The 23,309-nt window shown below is 42.4% G+C and overlaps 1 protein-coding gene across 2 annotated transcripts in view; it reads left to right on the top strand.

Moving 5' to 3' along the window:
* The first annotated feature begins 225 nt into the window (after window positions 1–225).
* The window catches only part of AKAIN1 (A-kinase anchor inhibitor 1), a 55,886-nt gene continuing 32,802 nt past the window's right edge, over window positions 226–23,309 (top strand). The window contains exon 1 of one of the 2 annotated variants that reach the window (XM_089305288.1): window positions 226–598. In XM_089305288.1, coding sequence (XP_089161414.1) covers window positions 562–598 — 37 coding nt within the window. In that variant the 5' untranslated portion in view covers window positions 226–561. Of the gene's footprint in view, window positions 599–667; window positions 1,026–23,309 lie in introns of those variants that run through there. The other variant, XM_089305289.1, reaches the window with a different exon arrangement.

The following is a 23,309-nucleotide window of genomic DNA, read 5'->3' as shown; positions in this document are numbered from 1 at the left end:
TTGGGGGAATAGATACTGAATGAGCAATAGATCCAGAGCATGAAGTGATTGAGAGCATATCCCAATATCTTTAAGGTAGAAGTAAGTGTGTGTGTGTGTGTGTGTGTGTGTGTGTGTGTGTAGGGGCAGTTTTTAGTTGGGTGGAGACCGGAAGCACAGAGACTTCTTGATTGGTCTTGAGTTGTTCTGGGCTCCTAGCAGAGGCTCCTTGTTGGTGGAGAAGACCTGCCTGCCCTAAGTTCCCCTGCTCTGGGCCAGCCCTGCTTTCTTTAAATGACGACGCGGAGCTGCTTCACGCTTAGGAACTGGATTTGCAGCCTGGGAGGCAGCCTGACAGCGGCGCCCTCCACGCACGCTCCATTGTCATCCTGTCCTTCCCTCCTGCTCTCTTCCTGAGTTAGCAGAGGCTGGGACGCAGGTGAGAACAGTCAGGGACCCCTAGAACACACCAACTTGGCGGCCCCACCCCTCTGTTCAGACCCTGCCCAACTCGAAAACTCAGTCTGTCTCCAGAGTAAAGCTCCTCGAGAGAAAGAGAGAAAAAGGACAAACTCATCTTAAATGTCAGTCCAACGTCCACGCGGGCGAGCGACAGCAGGTAAGTAGAAGCAATTAGCTGTCCCCCTGCCGGGAAGCCGGGCAATTACCTCTCTCCCTCTCCCTCTTCTGTTGTTCCTCCTCCCGTGCAAGCAGCAGAAGCGCTTTGCTCCCCAAGCAGCGGTGTGCGCTGGGCTGGCGCTGGAATGAGGGATGACCTGAGCCGGGATTTGGTCTCGTCCCGCCGCGGCGGTGGCGGCGGGCACAGCAGTGCATTGTGGAGGAGGGCGCGCCGCTGCCGCTGGAGCTGCGCGCCCGGGACCGCGCGGCGGGCGCTGTCCAAGGTGCTGAGAGGCCCGCCCGCGCCTTGCAGGTCTGCCAGCTCCGGACCCAGCCAGCTCCTGGCCTTCCTCTGGTCTCCGTTTGGGCGTCTTCCTCTCTTAACGTAGGGGCGTAGCGGCTGGAGGAAATTATGGTGTTCGCACCAGGTACACCTTGTTTTTTCAACCAGGTGTCCGGGCGGGGAGCGGGGCAGAGGGAAAAAAAGGGTAAAGAGAAAGGCCCGTAGCCCCTGACCCATATGCGCTTTTGGGAGTTGCTGCCCGCACGCCAGGGGGCGTCGCCCTCACCCCTCTCCCCAGACCCGACCCATCTGTCCTCTGACCACTTCCAGCCCCGCTCGCCACCGTCCCGTCGCTCCACTTTCAGTCTGCTGCTCTGCACCCGATCGGAATGCAGGCACCCTGAGCACTGGGATCTCCTCCAGCAGCACCGGTACCTACACTGGCGGGAGTGTGGAGAGGTGGGGCAGAGGGTGGTGGGCTTCGGGAGACTTCAGTGGACTCCTCCTTCACTGCTGCTGCAGAGGGAGTCGAGTGACCCGGGTCCTCCCGGCATTCTGAGGAGAAGAAGGCAAAGTGGGCAAAGTCAAGGGGAGTGGGAAGGAGGGCAGAATGAGCGATTCGCATTCAGGAATCAGACTTAAAACTCCTGCAGCACACAGGCAGTTACTGCGGCGCCACTGGCGATTGCAGTGTCTTTTTGGAGCAGGTGGTGAAGGACTTTGTTCCCGTTGCTGCTATCCGTGGCTACAAGTTGGCGAAGAGTCAATTCGTCTTCGCTTGGCTGGCTTGTCCGAATGTGTGTGTGCGCGTGTGCATCTGGTACGCCCCGCTGGAGCGTGTGCCTGTGAGGGCAGCTGAGTCAAGGAAGCAGAGAGGTATCCAGGGATAGAACAAGGAAGCTCTCTCTCTGTTCCCTTCGTGTCTCTCCCTCTTTCACTAAAGACTGCTGTGGAAAACAGAGAGCAGAAGGGTAGAAAGCTCTCTAGATTCTTTGTGGGTCTTTAACTTGAAAGGTTGGTTTCCATTTGCTGTAATATGCGGCCTCAGGCAGCTGGGGAATAAGGGTATAATGCATTTTTAAAAAGGAAAATGGAACTCTGCTTCAAAAAATTCTCTTAGCAAAACTTGAGAAGACAATGTCAGTCCCCAGCTTCCAAGGCTTGCTGGGAAGGCAGGGGTGAGTTTCTGTCTTCTTTGATGCTTATCCAAGGCATTGCCTCTTAGAAGAGTGCCCAGTGAAATTGGAAAACAATAGCTTTGTTATATTTATAAACCTTTTAGCACTTTCAAGTTAGCTCCTTTGACCTTCACATTACCTGAGGTAAGGAATAAAATCTCCATTTTACACCACCAACTCCCCAAACAGGCTGATTCCAGAAAGTCTTGCCAGCCTCAGATTTTTCCTACCTCAGAATCAGTCTCTCCCATGCCTCACTACCATTTTTCCTGACGAAATCTCACCAGCTGCAGGAGTAGCTGCTTTTTGGTCCAAGGTCGGATGGAGCTAGAGGCAGAGTCATCCTTCTGCTCCTATGGTGGGGGTGGGGTGGCATTGTCCAGAGTTAGGATTGTTGGGTGACACTAACTGGGCATGTTATAAAAGTGTGATGGTGAGTGAAGGATAGTGTGATGAACCTTGGAGAATTGCTGGGGTGGACTGAATTGGTTTGGTGGTTCACACTTGGCTAGGGCTTTGCTGTTCCATTTTACTTTCAAGTTTTGTTTTAATGGTTTTCTCTGTGGAGAAGATAGAAATAATTCATAACTGTCAGAGACAGCCTGATTTGACACTGGTAGGATAAGTACAGAAAACAGTGGGGAAAGTACTTCGTATATTTCTTCAATTTTGAGGTTCTCTTGAAAAAACATAAGCATTCTGGGGCAACCAGAATAGATGGTAAAAGTATTATGTCAACTTACCTTCTCATCTACTGATGCTGTTTTCTGACTTTGAGCTGCCTTTGAGCCCTGCCAGATTGTCAGCATTATAACCACATTTCTAGCATATTGCTTTTGTTAATCCCTATAATCTGGGAATTCAGATATTTTGTTATAATCAAGGGCCATACTCTCCCATTGATTTCTTCTAAACCAGTTGAACACCCAGGAATGGGGCATGGGCTAAGATCACTCCAAACTTAATAAAAGGGTGCTAGATAAACCAAGACAAATTAACAATGAGTAAGACATAATAAAATTGGGTCAGTAGGTACTGTGTATTTCAAACTATATTATACCATTTTGATTTAAAAAGTTATGCATGCCAACTTTTAAATCCTTTCTGGGTAAGGAACCATGACTACTTTTTTATTTAAATTTATTTTATTTATTTGAAAGACAATGAGAGAGAGAGGGAAGGAAGAAGGGAGGGAGGGGGAGAGAGAGAGAAAGAGATCTTACCTCCACTGGTTTATTTCCCAATGGTCACAGTGGCCAGGGCTGGACCAGGCTGAAGCCAGGAGTCCAAAATGCCATCTAGGTCTCTTGCATGGGTGGCAGAGATCCAAATACTTGGGGCATAATTTTCTGATTTCCCTGGTACATTAGCAGAGAGCTGGGTTGGAAGCAGAGCAACCAGAAATTGAACAAGCACTCCTCTGATATGGGATGTCAGAATCGTAAGCGGTGGCTTAACCTCCTGCCACAGATCAACCCCCTACTAAATTTTTAGTGATGTAGTTACTAAAGTCACTCACTCATTTCTTTTTCCTTCTAAGGGAGCTATACTAAATGAATAGCAGCTAATGGAGGAATAAATTATAAATATTATTTCTCTGTAAGTACTATATACTGCTAAGTAGAGGTTAAGTAAACTAAGACAAAGGCCATCATTGTGGCTTAGCAGGTAAAGCCATTGTCTGCAACACCAGCCTCACATATGGGTGCAAATTTTGGTCCCTGCTGCTATATTTCTGATCCACCTGGGGAGTGAACCAGCAGATGGAAGATCTCTATCTCTGTTTCTTTCTCCCTCTAACTCTGGCTTTCAAAATAAATAAAATAAAATAAATATATTTTTAAAAAGAACGAACTCGGATATATGACAGGCTAAAAGCAAGAATGAGCCCCCTTGCTTCCTTTTTCTAAATCTCTGTATTCATCCTTACCTCATCCTCTTAGACTGAAGTTGACAAAATTGTAGAAACAAGAGAAGATCTAGAGCACACTTCCAGGGCCATAGGAGAGAGGATGACACAACAAATATGTACCAGTTTTTTGCTCCCATTTATAATATTAAATTCTCCATAGGTTATTTAGTTTGTGGCTATAGCAAAAACTTCCAAGTAGGAGGGAAAAAATGTTCTGAAAGGAGATGCCTTGACTTCCCATATGATGCTGTTGATTTTGTGGGGGGACTAACAAGGCATTCTCAACAATCTATATACAAAGTTAAAGTGGAAGAAAGAAGAAGGACCAGTGGTCATTGGTAATGGATGTGAAAAAGTACACATGACAAGGTCTTTCTTGGTCTAATTCTAGGAAGAGAAAAAATGTGCTCATAAATTCAGAAGTTATTTCAGTGCCACAGTTTCACCCAAAGAAATCCACACTCTGAACAACCAGATAGGTAGCTTTTTCTCCTTTGAGGAAGAGCTAATAAGGAGTAGAGTCTGAGGTCGAAGTGAGGACAGATGTTTCCTATGTCTGGGCCATTCCTCCTTCCCCTAATTGTTATATGTATTTCAGCGATTAATGCATCTTTCAGGTAGATGGGCCAAATATTACTTGATTTGTTTGGATTGATTTCAAGTCAATTGCTTTGTCAACAAAGAGAATTTTTCCTTGCATGTAAATTAGGCAAGGTATGATAACAAAGATTTTATGGAGGAATAAAAATGTATTAGTTATAAGCAGTTAGAGAGCCAACTCCTTGACTTATAAGCTCAGTTTGAAGAGCATTTAGTATGAATATTTCTACAGAAAGCTGCCAAAGTTGTTTAAGAAAATATTTATTGCAAGGTAGGTGTGACTTTTATTCAATTATATAAACCTCTTACCAATTCCTGACAGACTTATGAATAAATAAATTATATAGCAGGCTGTTTAACCAACAGGCTTGCCATCTGCCAACCCAATAAATTGTTTCCTGTTAGTATAGACTTTTTAAAAGCTTTTATTCATTTATTATTTAAAAATTTACATAGGATAAAATTGACTTTTTTGATGATCAATTCTGTGAGTTTTAATACATGTATAGATTTTGGAAATGACCACAAAACAGTTTTATTGCACTAATTTTTTTATTGTGTTACCCATTTATGGTCAAATCTTTCTCCCTATCACTAATCCCTAGTGATTCTTGGTCTATTTTATATCCCTATAGATTTCCCTTGCCCAGAATGTTCTAATAATGGAATCATACAGAATCTTAGTCCATTGTTGCTGCTACAACAAAACACCACAGGGTGTGGTGGCTTATAAACAACAGAGATTTATCTCCCATCGTTCTGGAGTCTTGGATATCCAAGACAAAGGTGCTAGCAGCTTCTATGTCTGGGGAGGGTCTGCTCTGTCATAGACAGCCATATTATCACTTTAAGCTCACATGGCAGAAAGGCAAGGGCTCTATGTGGGCACAAATCTCTTTTAGGAAGGCTCTTCCCTGTGATCTAATCACCTCCTCCAAATGCCATACCTTTTTTTTTTTTTTTTTTGACAAGCAGAGTTAGACAGTGAGAGAGAGAGAGAGAGAGAGAGAGAGAGAAAGGTCTTCCTTTTTCCATTGGTTCACCCCCCAAATGGCTGCTACGGCCGGCGCACTGCACGCCAATCCGAAGCCAGGAGCCAGGTGCTTCCTCCTGTTCTCCCATGCAGGTGCAGGGCCCAAGGACTTGGGCCATCCTCCACTGCCTTCCCAGGCCACAGCAGAGAGCTGGCCTGGAAGAGCAGCAACCGGGACAGAATCCGGCACCCCAACCGGAACTAGAACCCAGGGTGTCTGCGCTGCAGGCGAAGGATTAGCCTAGTAGCCACAGTACCGGCCAGGCCTTACCTTTTAATGCCATCATCTTGAGGGTTAGAGTTTTACTGTATACATTTTGGGGAGGACATAAATATTCAGGCCTTGGCATACAGTATGTAACCCTTTGAGATAGGCTTCTTTTACTCCACAAAATACATTACATGTATCAAGAGTTCATTACTTTTTATTGTTGAGTAGCATTGTTGAATATATGACAGTTGTTTATTCCTTCTTCCATTGAAAGACATTTAGATTGTTTTCAATCTTTTTGTGATTAGGAATAATTAGATATTCTTGTACATGTATATGATCCTAGATTTTAATTTGCTAGGGCATATATCTAGGCTTGGGACTACTGGGTCTTATAGTAAATGTAAACTTAGGTGTTCTCTAGAAAGCTGCACTGTTTCTGCATTGCCAGACTGATGTTTGACAGTTCCAGTTATTCTGGGTTGTCATTCTAATAAGTATGTATAATGGTACTCACTATGGTTTTAATTTGCATTTCCCTAATGACCATTGATTTTGGAAATGTTTTTCAAGATCTTATTTGCCATATGTAAATTTTCTTTGATGGAATGTCTGTTCAAATCATTTGGACCAGTTTTTGAGGTGATGTTTACTTTCTTAATGTTGAGTTTTAGAGTTCCTAATACATTCTGGATATATTCTATTGTCAGATACGAGACTTGCAAATATTTTCTGCTAGTTTGCAACTTCACTTTTTTTTAAGATTTATTTTATTTATTTGAAAGGCAGAGTTACAGATAGAGGTAGAGATGGAGAGAAAGAGGCCTTCCATCTGCTAGTTCACTCCCCAAATGGCTGCAATGACTGGGCTGGGTCAGGCTGAAGCCAGAAGCCAGGAGCTTCTTCTGGGTTTTCCACATGGGTACAGGGGCCCAAGCATTTGGATCATCCTATTTTGCTTTCCCAAGTGTATTATCATGGAGCTGGATAGGAAATGGAGCACCTGGGACTCAAACTGGGCACCTATGGGATGCCGGTGCTGCAGGTTGGGGTCTTTAACTCAATATGGCTTGACTTTTAAAATGTTTATTTATTTGAGAGACAAAGAGAAACACATGTACAAATACATGAGAGGGAGTGAGGGAGGGAAGAGTTAGGGGAGAGGTGGAAAGAAACATTCCCATTTTGTTCATTTTCTAATCCCACAACATCCAGTACTGGGCAAGGTTGAAACCAGGAGCCAGGAGCTCAATGCAGGTCTCCCATGTGGATGGCAGGAACCCAAATACTTTTTTTATTTTTATTTTTTTATATTTTTATTTTTTGACAGGCAGAGTTAGACAGTGAGAGAGAGACAGAGAGAAAGGTCTTCCTTCTTCTGTTGGTTCACCCCACAAGTGGCCACTACGGTCAGTGCGTTGCAGCTGGCGTGCTGCGCTGAGCCGAAGCCAGGAGCTAGGTACTTCCTCCTGGTCTCCCGTGCGGGTGCAGGACCCAAGGACCTGGGTCATCCTCCACTGCCTTCCCAGGCCACAGCAGAGAGCTGCACTGGAAGAGGAGCAACCGGCACGGAATCTGGTGCCCTGACCGGGACTAGAACCCAGGGTGCCGGTGCCACAGGCGGAGGATAAGCCTAGTGAGTCGTGGCGCCGGGCCCAAACACTTTTAATCATCATGGCTATCTCTCAGGGTCTACATTAGTAGGAAGCTGGAGTCGGGAGCCAGAGATATGTAACACAGTTATTCTAATATGGCATATGGACAACTTACAAACTAGGCCAAACACCTCCTCATTGCTCTACTTTTCAGTTTTTAGCATTGTCTTTTTTTCAGAGTAAAAGTTTTTGATTTTCATGTAGTATAATTTATCAGTTTTACATAGTTTATACTTTTGATGTCATATCTAAAAATTTTTGCCTAACCCAAGGTCATGAAAATTTTTCTTTAATGTTTTCTTCTAGAAGTCTATAATTTTGTGACCAAAAGGTCAGTCCCTGTCCCCACTGTGAAGCCAAACTAATGAGGACAAGGTTTTGAGGTGAAGGAAAGAAAACAGTTAATCTGTCAATGGATGAGAGAGTAGCAGATCTTTGAGTCTTGAGGACTACCACTTTGCTGGATGATGATGTCTGAGGGCTGGTAGAGGGGTTACAAGGCAGGTGGTGCTGGATAGTGGAATCATGAAAGGGCTGCAGGTCTTAGGAGCTGGGTGCCAAAACTTATCACTAGAGTGAAAGCAACACATTCTTTCTCTATTTAGTTGTGGTGGTCCTTCCCAGGTGGTGAAAGTAGATCCAGCCTGACCGGGTCATCCTGCTCTGCAAAAGAAGTTGAGATAAGGAACAAGGCAATTTGTGCCTTAGGACATGAGCAAGCAGAAAGCCTTGAAGCATCAACTTTCTGGATTTGCATTTCAGTAATTAAAATTGCTTTCTTATTTTATATCTGGTTACAATTTTACATTTAAATCTAGCAGGTGGTTTTTCAGTGTGGTGTGAATTGTAGGTTGAGGTTCACTATTTTGCTTTGGAATATTCAATCATTCTCATACCATTTATTGAAATGGTAATATTTCTCCATTGAATTACTTTGCAACTTGTTAACTTTATTTAGTGTATTACTGTGGATTTACTTTTAGACTGTTTGCTTTATTTCACTCATCTATGTGTCCCTCCTTCTGCTAAGACCAGTTGATTGCTATAGTTTTATAGTATGTCCTAAAATCAAGTATTGTATGAATTTCCTAATTTTGTTCTTCTTTTTCAAACTTGTTTTGGCTACTGTAATTCCTTTGCTTTTGCATACAAATTTTATAATCAGTTTGCCTATATTTATAAAATTCTGCCTATATTTTGATTGGAGTTCCCAAAAGCTATATATCAGTTTGTGGAGAGTGAATATTTTAACTGTGTTAGTGTCCAATCCATGAATATTATATGTCTCCATTTCTGTAGGTCTTCTTTGTAGTTTTGTCATATAGGTTCTGCATAGGTTTTGATATATTTATACCTTTCTTTGTTTCTTTCCTTTTTTTTTTTTTAAAGATTTTTATTTACTTATTTGAGAGGTAGAGTTACAGACAGAGAGGCAGGGACAGAGACAGAGACAAAGGTCTTCCATCTGCTAGTTCACTCCCCAAATGGCTGCAATGGCTGGAGCGGGCCGGTCCAAAGCCAGAAGCCAGGAGCTTCTTCCCGTTCTCCCACATGGGTGTAGTTCTCAAGCACTTGGGTCATCTTCCATGCTTTCCCAGGCCATAGCAGAGAGCTGGATCAATAAGAGGAGCAGCTGGGACATGAACTGGTGCCCAAATGGAATGCTGGGACCACAGGTGGAAGCCTATCCTACTGTGCCACAATGCCAGCCCCTATACCTTTGTTTTAAAGAGAACTACTACAAATGGTATTGAAAAAAATGTGGCTTTTAATCATTCATTACTAGTAAAGATATACAATTGATTTTTGCACACTGACCTTGTTTCTTATGTTCTTGCTTCAGTCTCTTATTGATTGTAGGAGCTATTTTGTAGATTTCTTAAGAATTTTTTTATGTAGACAATCATGTTGTCTACAGGCAGAGATTTTTTTTTCCAATTTCATGACTTTTTTGCATTGATAAAGGCTTCTATTCAAGTATTAAATTGGAGTAGAAAGAATGGATATTCTTGCCTTGTTTTAAGTCATGGGGAAAACATTCAATTGTTCACCATTAAGTATGATGTTAGTAATACGCATTGGAGGGGCCGGTGTTGTGGCGTAGTAAGTTAATCCTCTGCCTGTGGCACTAGCATCCCATATGGGCGCTGGTTCTAGTCCCAGCTACTCCTTTTCCAATCCAGCTCTCTGCTGTAGTGTGGGGGACTGGGAAGAAGCACCTGGCTCCTGGCTTCAGATTGGCACAGCTCCGACCGTTGTAGCCATTGGGGAGTGAACCAATGGATGGAAGACCTTTCTCTGTTTCTCCCTCTCACTGTCTGTAAGTCTACCTCTCAAATAAATAAAATCTTAAAAAAATATGCATTGGAGAGGCTCTTTGTTAGGTTGGAGAACTTTTCTTCTACTCCTGATTTGCTTAAAGTTTTCTTTTTATCATCAGTAGATGTTGAATATTGTCAAATTTTTTTTTCAGCTTCTAGTGATATGATCATGTGAGTTTTTGTTTTTAGACCATTAATATGTTACATTATGTTAATTGATTCTCAAAATTTGAACCAGTCTTACATTCCTGATATAATTCTCACTTGGTCATGAAGTATTACTCTTTACAGAGTCTGAAGGATTCAATTTGCTAATATTTTGAGGAGCTTTTTTTTTTTTGGTCATTGTTCATGAAGATATTTATGAGGGTCTGTAGTTTGCATTCCCCATACCCTTTTTCTGGTTTGATAACAGTGTAATGCTGGCCTTGGAAATGACATGGAAAGTGTCTCCTTCTCTTTGACTTTCTGGAAGAGGTGGTGTGCAGTGTTGCTATGAGCTGAATGTTTGTGCTCACATTCAGCCCGATTCTATCTACCAATGTGATGATGTTTGGAGATGGAGCTCTTAGCAAGTAATTAGTGATCAATGAGGTCATGGAGGTAGAGCCTTCATAAATGGAATTAGTCATCTTATAAAAAGTGGCATGAGATGGATGATTTCTCTGTCTGACATATGAGGATACAGGAAGAAGATAACCATCTACAAATCAGGAAGAGGACTTTCATACCAGGAACCAAATCAGCTGTCATTTTGGTCTTGGGCTTCTCAAACTTCAGAGCTATAAGAAATGAATGTCTGTTGTGTAAGCCACCCAATTTTTGTTATAGCAATCCAAAATAAGATAAAAGGAATAATTTCTCCCTTACATGTTTGATAGAATTTACCAGTGAGGCCATATGGACCTAGAGTTTTGTTTGTTGAGAGGTCTTCCACATAATTCAAATTTCTTTATTAAGTGTAGGATTATTATGTTCATGCTGAGTGAGTTTTGGTAGCTTTTTAAGGAAATGACTTACTTAATTTGCTGAATTTTTGTGAATAAATTTGTGTGTAGTGTTCTTTTATTATCTTTTTAAGGTACACTTTTGAGTTTTGGAGGAGTTATGTCTACCACAACTGAAAAGGAATCTTGAGACTGACCAGTGAAGAAAGCACCATGTGAACAAGAGTAGCAAAGTTGATTAGGGCACCTTACATACAAGATTCCAGGTTGGTGTTGACAGGTGGTTCGTATATAGCTGTAGCAAGGCTTATATTCCACATGGCATGGCAAGAGAGGCATGCCTGGCTTTATACTTCCATAAGTCATGAGGGAACTGGAGGTTGGAACTTGCATTACAGCCTTCCTTTGCTGTTCTTTAGGAGTTAACCCCTCAGGCATCTTCCTGGGATCTCCCACCTTGTCATTTCTGTGGCAACACTTACACTTTACGGCTAGCGAATGGCACCAGGTGGACTGACAGGTGCTCAGCATCCTCCACATGTGTGTGTGTGTGTGTGTGAGAGAGAGAGAGAGAGAGAGCGCAAACAGGAGTGGGCAAGGCTCAAGATGGTGTTACTAGGGTTTGCTATCACATAGGACACAGGGTTATAGTGATACACCCCTTTTGTTTATGATATTAGCAAGTTGTGCCTTTTACTTATTTTTCTTTGTCAGTTCGGCTACAGGTTTTGAGTTTTGTTTTCATTCTCAAGGAAATATGCTTTGGATTTCATTAATCTTTTAATCAGTTTTCCTGTTTTACATCTCATCAACTTTTTCTATTAGTTTCTTCTTTATGCTTGCTTTGACTTTGTTTTGCTCTTCCTTTTCTACCATTAAGATGAAACTCAGATTGTTTATTTCAGACCATTACTTTTGGTAATATAGAGATTTCATGCTAAAAGTTTCCATCTAAATATTGCTTAGAGTATCCTACACATTTTGATGGTGTATTTTCATCTTCCTTCAGTTCAAATTATTTTCCCTAAAATATATTTATCCAATGGATTATTTAGAAGTGTATTATTTAGTTTCCAATTATTTGGAGATTCCCTAGTTTTTTTTTCCAGTTGTTAATTTCCAGTTTAACTCTATTATGGTCAGAGAATAATCTTTTTCTTATTACAATGGTTTTAAATTTGATAGTGCATTTATGGGGGCTGGACTATCATCTGTTTTGATAAATATTTCACATGTACCTGAAAATTATGTATTTTCTACTTTTATTGGGTGGAGTATTGTGTGAATGTCATATTGACAAAGTTGATTGAGGGGACTGTTTATTTCTTCTTTACCCTACCTTATATTTATTCTATCTGATGTATTGATTAGATATAGAAATCAATGAGGATTACTAAAGCCTCTAGCAAAAAATTGTGGATTTACCCATTTTTCCTTTTGGTTTATCACTTTTTGCTGAGTGTATTTTGCACCCATGCACACACACACAACATGTAGAGCACAATTTGGGAACAAAATGTGCAGTCGACTCTCATAGTACAATTCATTTGGGACAAAGGTCCTACATGGGGAGCAAGTGCATAGTGAATTCTGTTGTTCCTTTACCAATTAACACTCTTATTTATGACGTCAGTGATCACCTGAGGCTCTTACCATGGGCTGCCAAGGCTATGGAAGTTGTTGTTAAGGCTTAGAAAGCATAACTAATCAAAAAGAAAAAAAAAGCAAAGCCTACATTGTCATCTAGCAGTAGTATTAGTATTTTGTATACCATTTCCAAGCCTTTGTCTCTATGACTATGTCATCACATCTTTTTATTGGTTTGAAAGGCAGATTGACAAAGGCAGAATGAGAAAGAGAGGCAGAGGCAGAAGGAGAGGGAGAGGGAGAGGGAGGGGAGGGGGAGTGGGAGGGAGAGGGGAGTGGGAGAGGGAGTGGGAGAGAGAGAGATATCTTCCATCTGCTGTTTCACCCCCTCTCCTCTCCCCAAAGGCCACAGTGGCTGGAACTAGGCCAGACTGAAGTCAGGAGCCTGGAATTTTATCTGTGTCTCCCATGTGGATTTCAGGGGCCCAAGCACTTGGACCATCTTCCACTACTTTCCCAGATGCATTAGCATGGAGCTGGATTGGAAACAGACTAGCCCAGGCTGGAACTGGCACTTTGATAGAGGATGCTGGCATTGCAGGGAGCAGCTTAGCCCTGTGATGCCACAGCACTGGCCTCTCCCTTTGTTTAAGCAAAAAAAGTTGTCGTGGCTTTTGTTGTGTTACACAATATACTGTTATCATTTTTCTGTGCCATCCAGCTGTCTTCTACAAGTCGCTGGACCAAAGATGCCATTATTTTCTTTTACTATGATAAAAGTGAGGCCCAGAGTGCCTGACCAATTCTAAGTTTTGGAACCAAGACTTGAAATTGGGCCCATTTGTTTTCTATATGCAGCATAATTATTACATAAATAGGAAAGAAATAATTTGCATGAAACCACTTTGCTAGGATTGACAACAGTTGACCAAGAGAATAGAGACTTGGTAAGCTTACACAGGCCTTTGGACTTTTAAGTGCATTTATATTAACTAAGTGCCACATGCAAGATCTTCCTTGGATTGAGAATAAATGGAAACAGGTTAAATGTAGTCTCTCCTTCTGTACAGAACTGATGAGATTATTTCAGCTCTTCCATAACAGTTCAAACATGACGCAAAGTTGGTTGCTGCAGAAGCTGGGGTTTGGGGACAAATAGGTCTGGGTTCGAATAACTCACTTCTGACATTTCCACACTTAGTGGCATTGGGTAAAATATCCAATCTTACTGATTCACTCATTTGTAAAGTAAAGATTATGAAATGCATTTTCCAAATACAATTCCAATCTGGTGATACAGATAGAGATGAAGTACTTGACTCAAAGTGGACTAAATGATTGCTGTTATTTATTTTATTGCTGCTTTAAAGGGGAATGAGTAATACTACCTTTTAACATCCATATGCATGCATATAATCTCAAGGCTGGCTTGTCAGTCTTGGGAAGCCATCCAGATGCCTTTTCCTGTGGAAGAAACCTGACTTATGGGATCACTGTGCTACCTGGGCAGAGGTTATGAAACTTTAAGGCAAAATGCCTAAAGCAAGCTGAACTATGGCAAAGCAGATGTCTGACTGCATCCTGGGATGAATAAGTTATGAATCATGGAAACTTGCTGTTTAAAGGCTAGCAGCTGCATGCTTGAAAGCAGATGGCCATCTTGCTGATCTGAATAATTCTGATCTTGTCTAAATTTAAAAGATGAATACATTTAGGTATGAGGATGAATGCATAAGAACACACAGCACCCTGGAATGGTGGTTTTCTGACACAGGTGTAATGTGGCATATTTTTAATATCTGAGTATTTAGTTGGGATAAATGTCCATCTTGGGGCATTATTTCACATTCGCTGTGTTGAAGTCTTTTTATTATTATTTTGGGATCTAAGTTCCCATTCTGTGGTCTTACATCATAGATACACACACACACTCACACTCACACTCTTAGATGCTATTGTTTGGTCCTACATAAATACTCTTAGAGGGAAAGTCTCAGAGTGTGCTGGGCAAACAACCAGAGTCACTGGCTAGGGATTAGGGGACAGGTTGGAGCTTTCTTTCAAAACCACCAATTTGCTATGCAACTTTGAGAAAGATAATGTATCTCCTGTACTTCTTTTCTAATTATGTTATTTTTATAAAAAGATTTATTTATTTATTTGAAGAGCAGAGTCACAGAGGGCAGAGAGAGAGAGAGAGAGAGAGAGAGAGAGAGGTCTTCCATCTGCTGGTTCACTCTCCAGATGGCCACAATGGCCGGAGCTGTTCCGATCTGAAGCCAGAAGCCAAGAGCTTCCTCTGGGTCTCCCACTCAGGTGCAGGGGCCCAAGAACTTGGGCCATCTCCCACTACTTTCACAGGCCACAGCAGAGAGCTGGATTGGAAGTGGAGCAGCCTGGATGCAAACTGGGATATGGGATGCCGGCACTGCAGGCGGCAGCTTTACCTGCTATGCCATAGCACCGGCCCCCCAACTGTGTTCTAAATGACCATCCTTAACATCTTGAGAGGTTTCACATTTTAGTTCTCAACAAAGACTTCATTGGGCAAAGGAGATGAATGTAAGCAAAGGTCTGTTGTGTGCCAGATAGGTCCAGTGCATTATTCTCAGCAAGGAACAGCTTTATCAAACCAATGCCAAGGGATATCTTTCTCTAACTTGTGGCTAAAGTGTTGCTCCATATCCCAAAGGCCTACATGGTGTATTTTCTGCATGGAAAAGACAAAAGTGAAATGCATTCACTTTTCAGTGCAAATTTTAGTTTTAATTAAAAATTAAAACTTCTTTCCAAATGAGAGAGTGGTTCTTATGCTACACAAGAACTACATCAAATGATGAATATAACGTCTCTGCTCAGGAGTGTGATGGGTCTGTGTGGTACTGAGACAGGAGGCCTCTGTGGAACCTACATCTTGTGTTGCCTGACAGAAGTTGTTATTTAGCTCCATGGAATTTATTTCTAGTTCTTGTGTACTTTATGTGCCTTTCTGCTTTACATTTTTTGTGGGAATAAAAAATGAAATTATACATTCATCACAGCACCATAGCTGAGATTTTAATCACCTCTAATGGGGGAATTTAGAATGGAGTCCCATATAGCCTTAATTGCTATCTGACTCATGCTTCAGGATAGATCATTTTATCATGTGATCAGGCCGAGCTACACAAGTCAATAAATAATGGTTATTTTATTCTAAAAAAAAAAACAACAACAACCTTGTATCACCCTTTAAAGCTTCATTTATCTTGCTATTCTTTCTTGTGCCCACAGGGCAATGCTAGATGAATGGAGCTGTCGGCCATTCAGAATGAAGCTCAGTAAAAAGAATAAGTATGACCACTGCTCATGCATCCAAACACCTTAGGCAGGGCAGAGAGCCTAGGGAAGGTCGCATGCACCTGGCCCTGGGAAAGAGAAAGCATCTGTTTGGATGGGAATGGGGTCAGGGATGCCAGGTAAGGTTAAAATAGGTGGGTGGCGTCAGGGCATGAACACTTTAGGACAGTTCATCCACTTATTCAGTAAACATTTACTGCCCATCTTCTGTAAGCCATACACTCTGCTGACAGCACTTGTAGGAGTGAGAGGTCACATCACCAGCCAGGAAGGTAGAAGGTGACTGGGGTCCCACAAACATTGTCCATGACCTAAAGCCTTCCATTTGACTCTACCTCTTAAAGGTGCCATCACCTCACCATTATCTCACCAAGGATAAAGCTTTCAACATGTGAAATCTTCGGATACAAACCACACTCAAGCCATTTAGAAGCATATTAATAGATGCATGAAGAAATTGTCTCTACTGCTTTTAAATAAATATGCCCTCAAAGAAGGAACATATTACAAACCTGAGAGAAGACTCTGTACCAGGAGCAGGTGGGTGTGAGCTAGGATGACTCTGGTCCTTGAAATTTATCTCCTGCTCAAGGCCCTTCTGCATAAATCACGACTATTCCCATTGTGCAAGATGAGGCTGTGCTAGGCTCTCTTTAGAGCTGCTTCAAGCATGGATAGACATGTATGTGCCTTAGTTTCTCTAAACATAACATAGGTGGGCTTTTACTAAGCACTAGGGGAAAATCCAATAAAAACTAGTTTATAAATACCTTAAAGGGTAGGAATTTTGATGTGATCATAGACATTTTACTTTTTTTTTTTTTTTTTTTTTTTTTGGACAGAGTTTTGAGAGTGTGTGAGAGAGAGAGACAGAGAGAAATGTTTTCCCTCCGTTGGTTCACCCCCCAAATGGCCGCTACGGCTGGAGCTATGCCGATTCAAAGCCAGGAGCCAGGTGCCTCTTCTTGGTCTCCCATGCGGGTGCAGGGGCCCAAGCACCTGGGCCATCCTCCACTGCCTTCCTGGGCCACAGCAGAGAGCTGGACTGGAAGAGGAGCAACCGGGACTAGAACCCGGCACCCATATGGGATGTCGGCGCTGCAGGTGGAGGATTAACCAAGTGAGCCATGGCGCCGGCCCAACATTTTACTTCTTAATCCCTGCTCTAACTCACCCCATTATTATCTGTGCTATGGCTCAAGGGTGCTCAGTGCTGGCTACACATGAAAATCATGTGGGAAGCTGTGAGAAGCTGTGGTCCATATTACATATTAGTAAAATAGCTCTATGGGTGTAATCTAAACATAAGTATTTTTAAAAAGCTCTGCATGTGATCATGCAGTTGGATTAAGAAACAAAGATGTGCCGGCGCCGCGGCTCACTAGGCTAATCCTCCGCCTTGCGGCGCCGGCACACCAGGTTCTAGTCCCGGTCGGGGCACCGGATTCTGTCCCGGTTGCCCCTCTTCCAGGCCAGCTCTCTGCTGTGGCCAGGGAGTGCAGTGGAGGACGGCCCAAGTTCTTGGGCCCTGCACCCCATGGGAGACCAGGATAAGTACCTGGCTCCTGCCATCGGATCAGTGCGGTGCGCCGGCCGTGGCGGCCATTGGAGGGTGAACCAATGGCAAAAAGGAAGACCTTTCTCTCTGTCTCTCTCTCTCACTGTCCACTCTGCCTGTCAAAAACAAAAACAAAAACAAAAAACAAGAAACAAAGATGTAACTTTACAGGGCAAGCACAACAGGCAGGTGGTTTGCCTTTATCTTCACACACCTGCTTTATTTGTATCAGTGCACCACCTCTTGACACACAGGAGGGCACTTGCAAGGACAGTTTGTATACATGGATGACTGGACAAATGGTTGCCTTTATTTTTACCTCTTAGTGTTCCCATTAAAAACCTAGAGATGATTCTAACCCTACTGCCCACATGAGGCCCTTATGTGCAGATCCTGCCTTGGTCTGAAGAACTCACTTCCTCTGGTCATTGGTACTCTTTAAATTTTAAGTATTTATGTGGGGAGAAGGAGAGGGAGAGGGAGAGAGAGAGCGAGAGGGAGAGGGAGGGAAAGAGGGAGAGGGAGAGGGAGGGGTATATCTCATCTGGTTCATCCTGCAAATGCCCAAAGTGGCTGGGACTGGGCCAGGCTAACACTGGGAGCTAGAAACTCAATCCAAGTCTCCCACATGGGTAGCTGGGACCCAAATACTTGAGCCATTACGGCTGGCTCCCAGGGTCTGCAGCAGCATAAAGCTGGAGTCAGGAGCTGAAATCTGGACTCAAACTGAGGCACTCGTATATGGGATGTGGATGTCTCAACTACCAGGAGAAATACCTGCCCTGGATTGTTACGTTTTAGATACTGTGAGTGGTCTTGCCTTACTTCTTCATGGGGAAATATCAATCATCAATGACCACAGCAAGCACACAAGCAGAATCACACACATCGATTAGCAGGAGAGCCTGTATATTCTTAGAAAGATGAGTCCTATCATGGTTAGGCCGGGTGCTGGGGTCAGAAAGTTGGAGCACAGAGAGTGGATCTGCACTGGGACCTTAGGGACATTATCTTTCTGACTCAGTTATTTGCTCACAGGTGCAATTCTAAGCAGAGTAGGAGTCACAGTTGAGGGTGGAGTAGTGCAGAGCCCACAAGCTATGTGCTCAGAGTTTCCCCAGGCAGTGTGGACTCTGCATCCTCTTCAGTGACATTCTAAGTAGCTTTTGCTGTTCTTTCAGAGAATACTCAGTGGCAAACCAAGAAATAGGATAATTTTCTTGTGCCACATTTTAGAAGGGCATATTATTGCTGGTTTCAAACACAGGAGAAAAGAACTGAACTAAGTATATTACAATGTCATTTTCCCTTAGGCTTCAGGTGACTTATAATACTTACTACAATGTAAATGTGGTGCCAATAGTTGTTATCTGGAATTGTTTAGGGAAGCATGACAAGAAGTAAAAGTCACATGTTTAATTCAGATGCAGTTCTTTTCTGAATGCTTTTTATCCATGGTTGGTTGAATCTATGGATGTGGAATGCGAGGATATGAACATCTGACTGTGTAACTCATACATGGAATCAACACAGTTGTGCAAGCTGAGAGTCATAGGTTCTACACATAAAGTATTTCTTACCAGAACAGGGGAGATGTTGCACAAAATTTGTTGAACTGTTTTTATTACATTTCTTGGTTTGAATATGTTCTACCAACGTATTTATTCCAGCTTACCAATGAGTCAGGGAGTACTGAAGGAAGATGACCTATGGACCACCTCTTCTTTTCACTTTCCGTATAGGTCATCATTTTCAGTGCAAGTGGTTGGATAACATGGAGAAGTAACGAGAGCCAGGAAGAATATGATAAGATCCCTCAGTTTTTCATGTTTCTCACAATGCCTTTACTTTCTTACTGTGTTCTAAGCAAGTTGTGGTTCTAATGGAAAGGTTCTACTCAGTTGTAGATACAGCACACTAACCTTGTGCAATCTTCCCTCAGTGTCTGCGGGGGGTTGGTTCCAGGACTTTCTGGGGATTCCAACATCTGTGAATCCTAAGTCCCAGGTATAAAATGATGGGGTGTTTTCATATAGCATGTAATCGTTTCTACATTGCATACATTACATACTCAATATGAAGAGTCTTCAAAAATTTTGTGGAGGGGCTGGCGTTGTGGCATAGCAGTTAAAGCTGCTGCCTGCAGTGCCGGCATCCCATGTGGGTTCCTGTTCGAGTCTCAGCTGCTCCACTTCCAATCCAGCTCTCTGCTATGGCCTGAGAAAGCAGTAGAGGATGGCCCAAGTTCTTGGGCCCCTGCACCCGCATGGGAAGACCCAGAGGAAGCTCCTGGTTCCTGGCCTTGGATAAGCACAGCTCTAGCCATTGTGGCCAATTGGGGAGTGAACCAGTGGATGGAAGACCTACCTCTCTCTCTCTCTCTCTCTGCCTCTCCTTCTCTCTCTGTGTAACTTTGACTTTCAAATAAAATAAGTCTTTAAAAAATTTTTGTGGAAATGCGTATTATGAGAAATGTCTACATGGGCTTCAAAATGTTTTGCACCAAAATAATTTTTTCTTTTAATTCCATTTTCCATGAAATTTTTGAAGTACCCTCACACAAAGTAAATGCTATGCATGTGGTTGTCATACCATATTGATTAGGGAATGCAGGAAGAATAAGTGTGTACATGCACAATACAGATGCAATTTCCCCCCTCAGGAATTTCGATCTTCAGCTAGTTGAATCTGTGGATGTGAAATCAGCAGAGACAGAAGGAAAATGTCTTTCTGTCTGTGAAGGGTGTCTGGGGCCTGCACACAGGAGTTCTCTCCTTTTCAGTGGAGTTGTTCTCAGAATGGGTCATTCCACAATGTCACCTTCACTCCATCTGCTCTTGACGGACTGTTTATGCTGCAGTGGCCTGGCCCTTCATGGCTTCCTCTGAGCTGGCAGGCCTGCTTACTGCTCTCTGCTGTCAATTTGATGATATGGCCAAAGTGCTTTCCAAGCTGAACCTGGATTGTCCCTGTCTGTGGTAATTGGTCCTGGGGTTTCTATAATCACTGTCCCCTGAAAGGGAACCCTCAGGAGCGCTGTCTGTCACAGGACAGGGAGCAAAGAGCAGATGTGAAATGAAGGCAGAAGGTGAGCCCCAGGGCCAGTGCTGGGAGCACCTTTCTTGAATTTTTGTCTTCACATGTCAGAAAGAGCACAAAAAAATCCCAGGCACCCCAGAGTTAAGCTCCTACCCCCCTGTTTTGGCCTGCAATTCCATTCTAGGTCTCTATCCATGCATAGCAGATGGCCAAGGGGCCATCTGTCAAAGGGGGCACAGGAGGGACAAGTGCTTCCCTGCAGTGAATGCTGCTCTTCACCACTCTCAGGGCAATCATGGTTAGTGGTCACTAACCCACTGCACTTCTGCACTCTTAGAGGTCATGGTTATCCTTTGAATCTTATCTCTGAATTCCCAGCTTCTGCAATAGAGCTTGGTGCATGCAAATTAATTATTTATTAGGTAATGATTTTGTGCCAGACCTGGGCTAGTGTCCAACAGACATGACTCATGCCCTGGAGTTGAAGAAGGCGAGGCTTCACGTGTTTAGGCATAGAGCCAAGAAAACAATTGTCTTAACTATGTGTTCCCTTCCAAAGGAAAGCACGTCATTTTATTCCAGCTAGAATATCACAAAACTCACCCCCTGGCTTCTGATTTGGATCCCAAAGGCCTTGCCGGCGCTCTTTGTTGAGCTTTTGAGTCACCGATGACTTTTCTGCTTTTTGTCCATGGGGAAAATGTCAGTTCCTTGAATCACTGATTTGGAAAAAATATATACACACAGAAATTTGGAAAGCTACAAAATATAACTCAACACACAGATGCACACACTCCAATAATGCCCGATGATTTGATATTTTTAAAGTGTGTTTAATTCTAGTAAAAGGTTTTCAGCAGTTGTCTTCATTTAGTCCCAAGGAAATGTGTGTGTATCGTACAGCCTTGTTAGTGTCAGGAAAAACGATTTCTCTCCTGGGAAAGAAAGGGCCTGAGCATTTTTATGGTTATAGGGAATTAAAGTGATTTATTAAGCTCTTTATTATGCACATTATAATTGTAAGTGGTAGGATTTTAATGATTAACTAACTTACCCAGTAGTGAAATGAAACATTTCTCACAAATTATAACTCAATATTTATTTTTTATTTTAAAATATTTGTTTGTTTTCATTTAATTAAAAAGCAAAGAAACAGAGACAAGGCAGGCAGAGATATATCTTCCATCTCCTGGGTCACTCTCTAAATGCCCACAACAGTCATTCAGGTCTCCCACATGGACAGCAGGGTCCCAAATATGTTAGCCATTATCTCCTGACTCCCAGGGTGCTCATTAGTAGGAAGCTGAAATTGCAAGCAGAGCGGAGACTAAAACCCAGGCAGGCTGATAAGGAATATTGGTGTCCCAAGCAGCGCCTTAACTGCTGTGTTCATGAGCACTACACAGACAACTTTTCAATAAGATTTTTCACCAAATCATTTATCTTGCTTCAAACTATCTAATTATGCTGTAAACTTTAAAACAAAATATGTGTAATTTAGATACTCACGTATTTTCCCTCCATCAGAATTCATTTTATTACTGGAAGCACCCTGATCTTCTGTCTTAATATGTTCCTCAGAGGGGGTGTTACAGAAACTTTATAAATGAATGGAGTCAGAATTCTTAGAAATTGCTTCTCACAGCAGTAAAATTTCAGTTTCTTATATTCTTGGTAAGCACATGTTTGAGACGCCAGGAAACAAACTCTTTTCTTTTCTTTCTTTCTTTCTTTCTTTCTTTCTTTCTTTCTTTCTTTCTTTCTTTCTTTCTTTCTTTCTTTCTTTCTTTCTCTTTCTTTCTTTCTTTCTTTCTTTCTTTCTTTCTTTCTTTCTTTCTTTCTTTCTTTCTTTCTTTCTTTCTTTCTTTCTTTCTTTTTTTCAGGCAGAGTGGACAGTGAGAGAGAGACAGAGAGAAAAATCTTCCTTTTGCAGTTGGTTCACCCTCCAATGGCCGCCATGGCCGGCACACTGCGCCAATCTGAAGCCAGGAGCCAGGTGCTTCATCCTGGTCTCCCATGCGGGTGTAGGGCCCAAGAACTTGGGCCATCCTCCATTGCCTTCCCGAGCTGCAGCAGGGAGCTGGCCTAGAAGAGGGGCAACTGGGACTAGAGCCTGGGTGCTGGCGCCGCAGGCAGAGGATTAGCCTATTGAGCCACGGCACCGTCCCAAACTCTTTTCTGAAAGAAGTTTTTCTTTTTTTCTAAAATATCATTAATCATCCCTTTAATCTTATGACTTGTTGAAGAACAACGTATTTAATTATATAGAAATTATGTAAAGATACATTATTTAGGTTAACTAATCTGGTTAGATAAGATGCAATGTGAAATATTATAAGGAATAAATAAAACAAATCATTATTTCCATAACTACTTATTAAACAGAAATTTACCATAGCGCTTAAGAGTCCAGTATGTAGATTTTTCCTTCCTTCAGTTTTCTCATGTGTCAAGTGAGGATAAAATACTACTAGCCTTGTTCTAGTTACTAAACAGAACCTTGTTCTATTTACTATTGCTACATAACAAAACATCATTTAGTTAGTGGTATATCAACACAATACCATTCATTTTGCTCAGAATCTTGATTTGGGTGGGACTTGGCAGGGAAAACTTGACTTGTTACACTTGGCTTATCTGGAATGATTAGAATGCTGGGGGCTGGTTTTATCTCCTGTGACTCTTGGTCTATGCTTAGGATCAGTTCGGCTCTTGGCTGGATGTTCTTGGTTGGAACCCCTGTCAGTGGCTTGCATCTTATTGCAGCAAGGGGGCTGGGCTCCTAGATGAGCATGCCGAGAGAGGAAAATCCAGCCATTGCTTTTCATAGCCCATCCTTGAAGTCCTCTCATGTCCCTTCTATTCTATTAATTGGGGCAAGTTCAAGGGAAGGGGAAAGAGATGTCTGAAAAACATGGGGTGCTAGCGATCTTGCTGTGACCATTTTTGGAAAACACAATATTTTAGCTACATAATATGGTTTTTGTGAGGATTCAGTGAGTCAATACATACATAAAATATTTAGCATATATTTAGCAGATAATAAGAG

The sequence above is a fragment of the Oryctolagus cuniculus genome, chromosome 10 (genome assembly GCF_051225735.1).
Source record: "Oryctolagus cuniculus isolate XC-2025 breed Fujian yellow rabbit chromosome 10, ASM5122573v1, whole genome shotgun sequence".
Lineage (NCBI taxonomy): Eukaryota > Metazoa > Chordata > Mammalia > Lagomorpha > Leporidae > Oryctolagus > Oryctolagus cuniculus.
The sequence above is the reverse complement of the archived record's forward strand: the minus strand, read 5'-3'. Positions and strand labels throughout refer to the sequence as shown.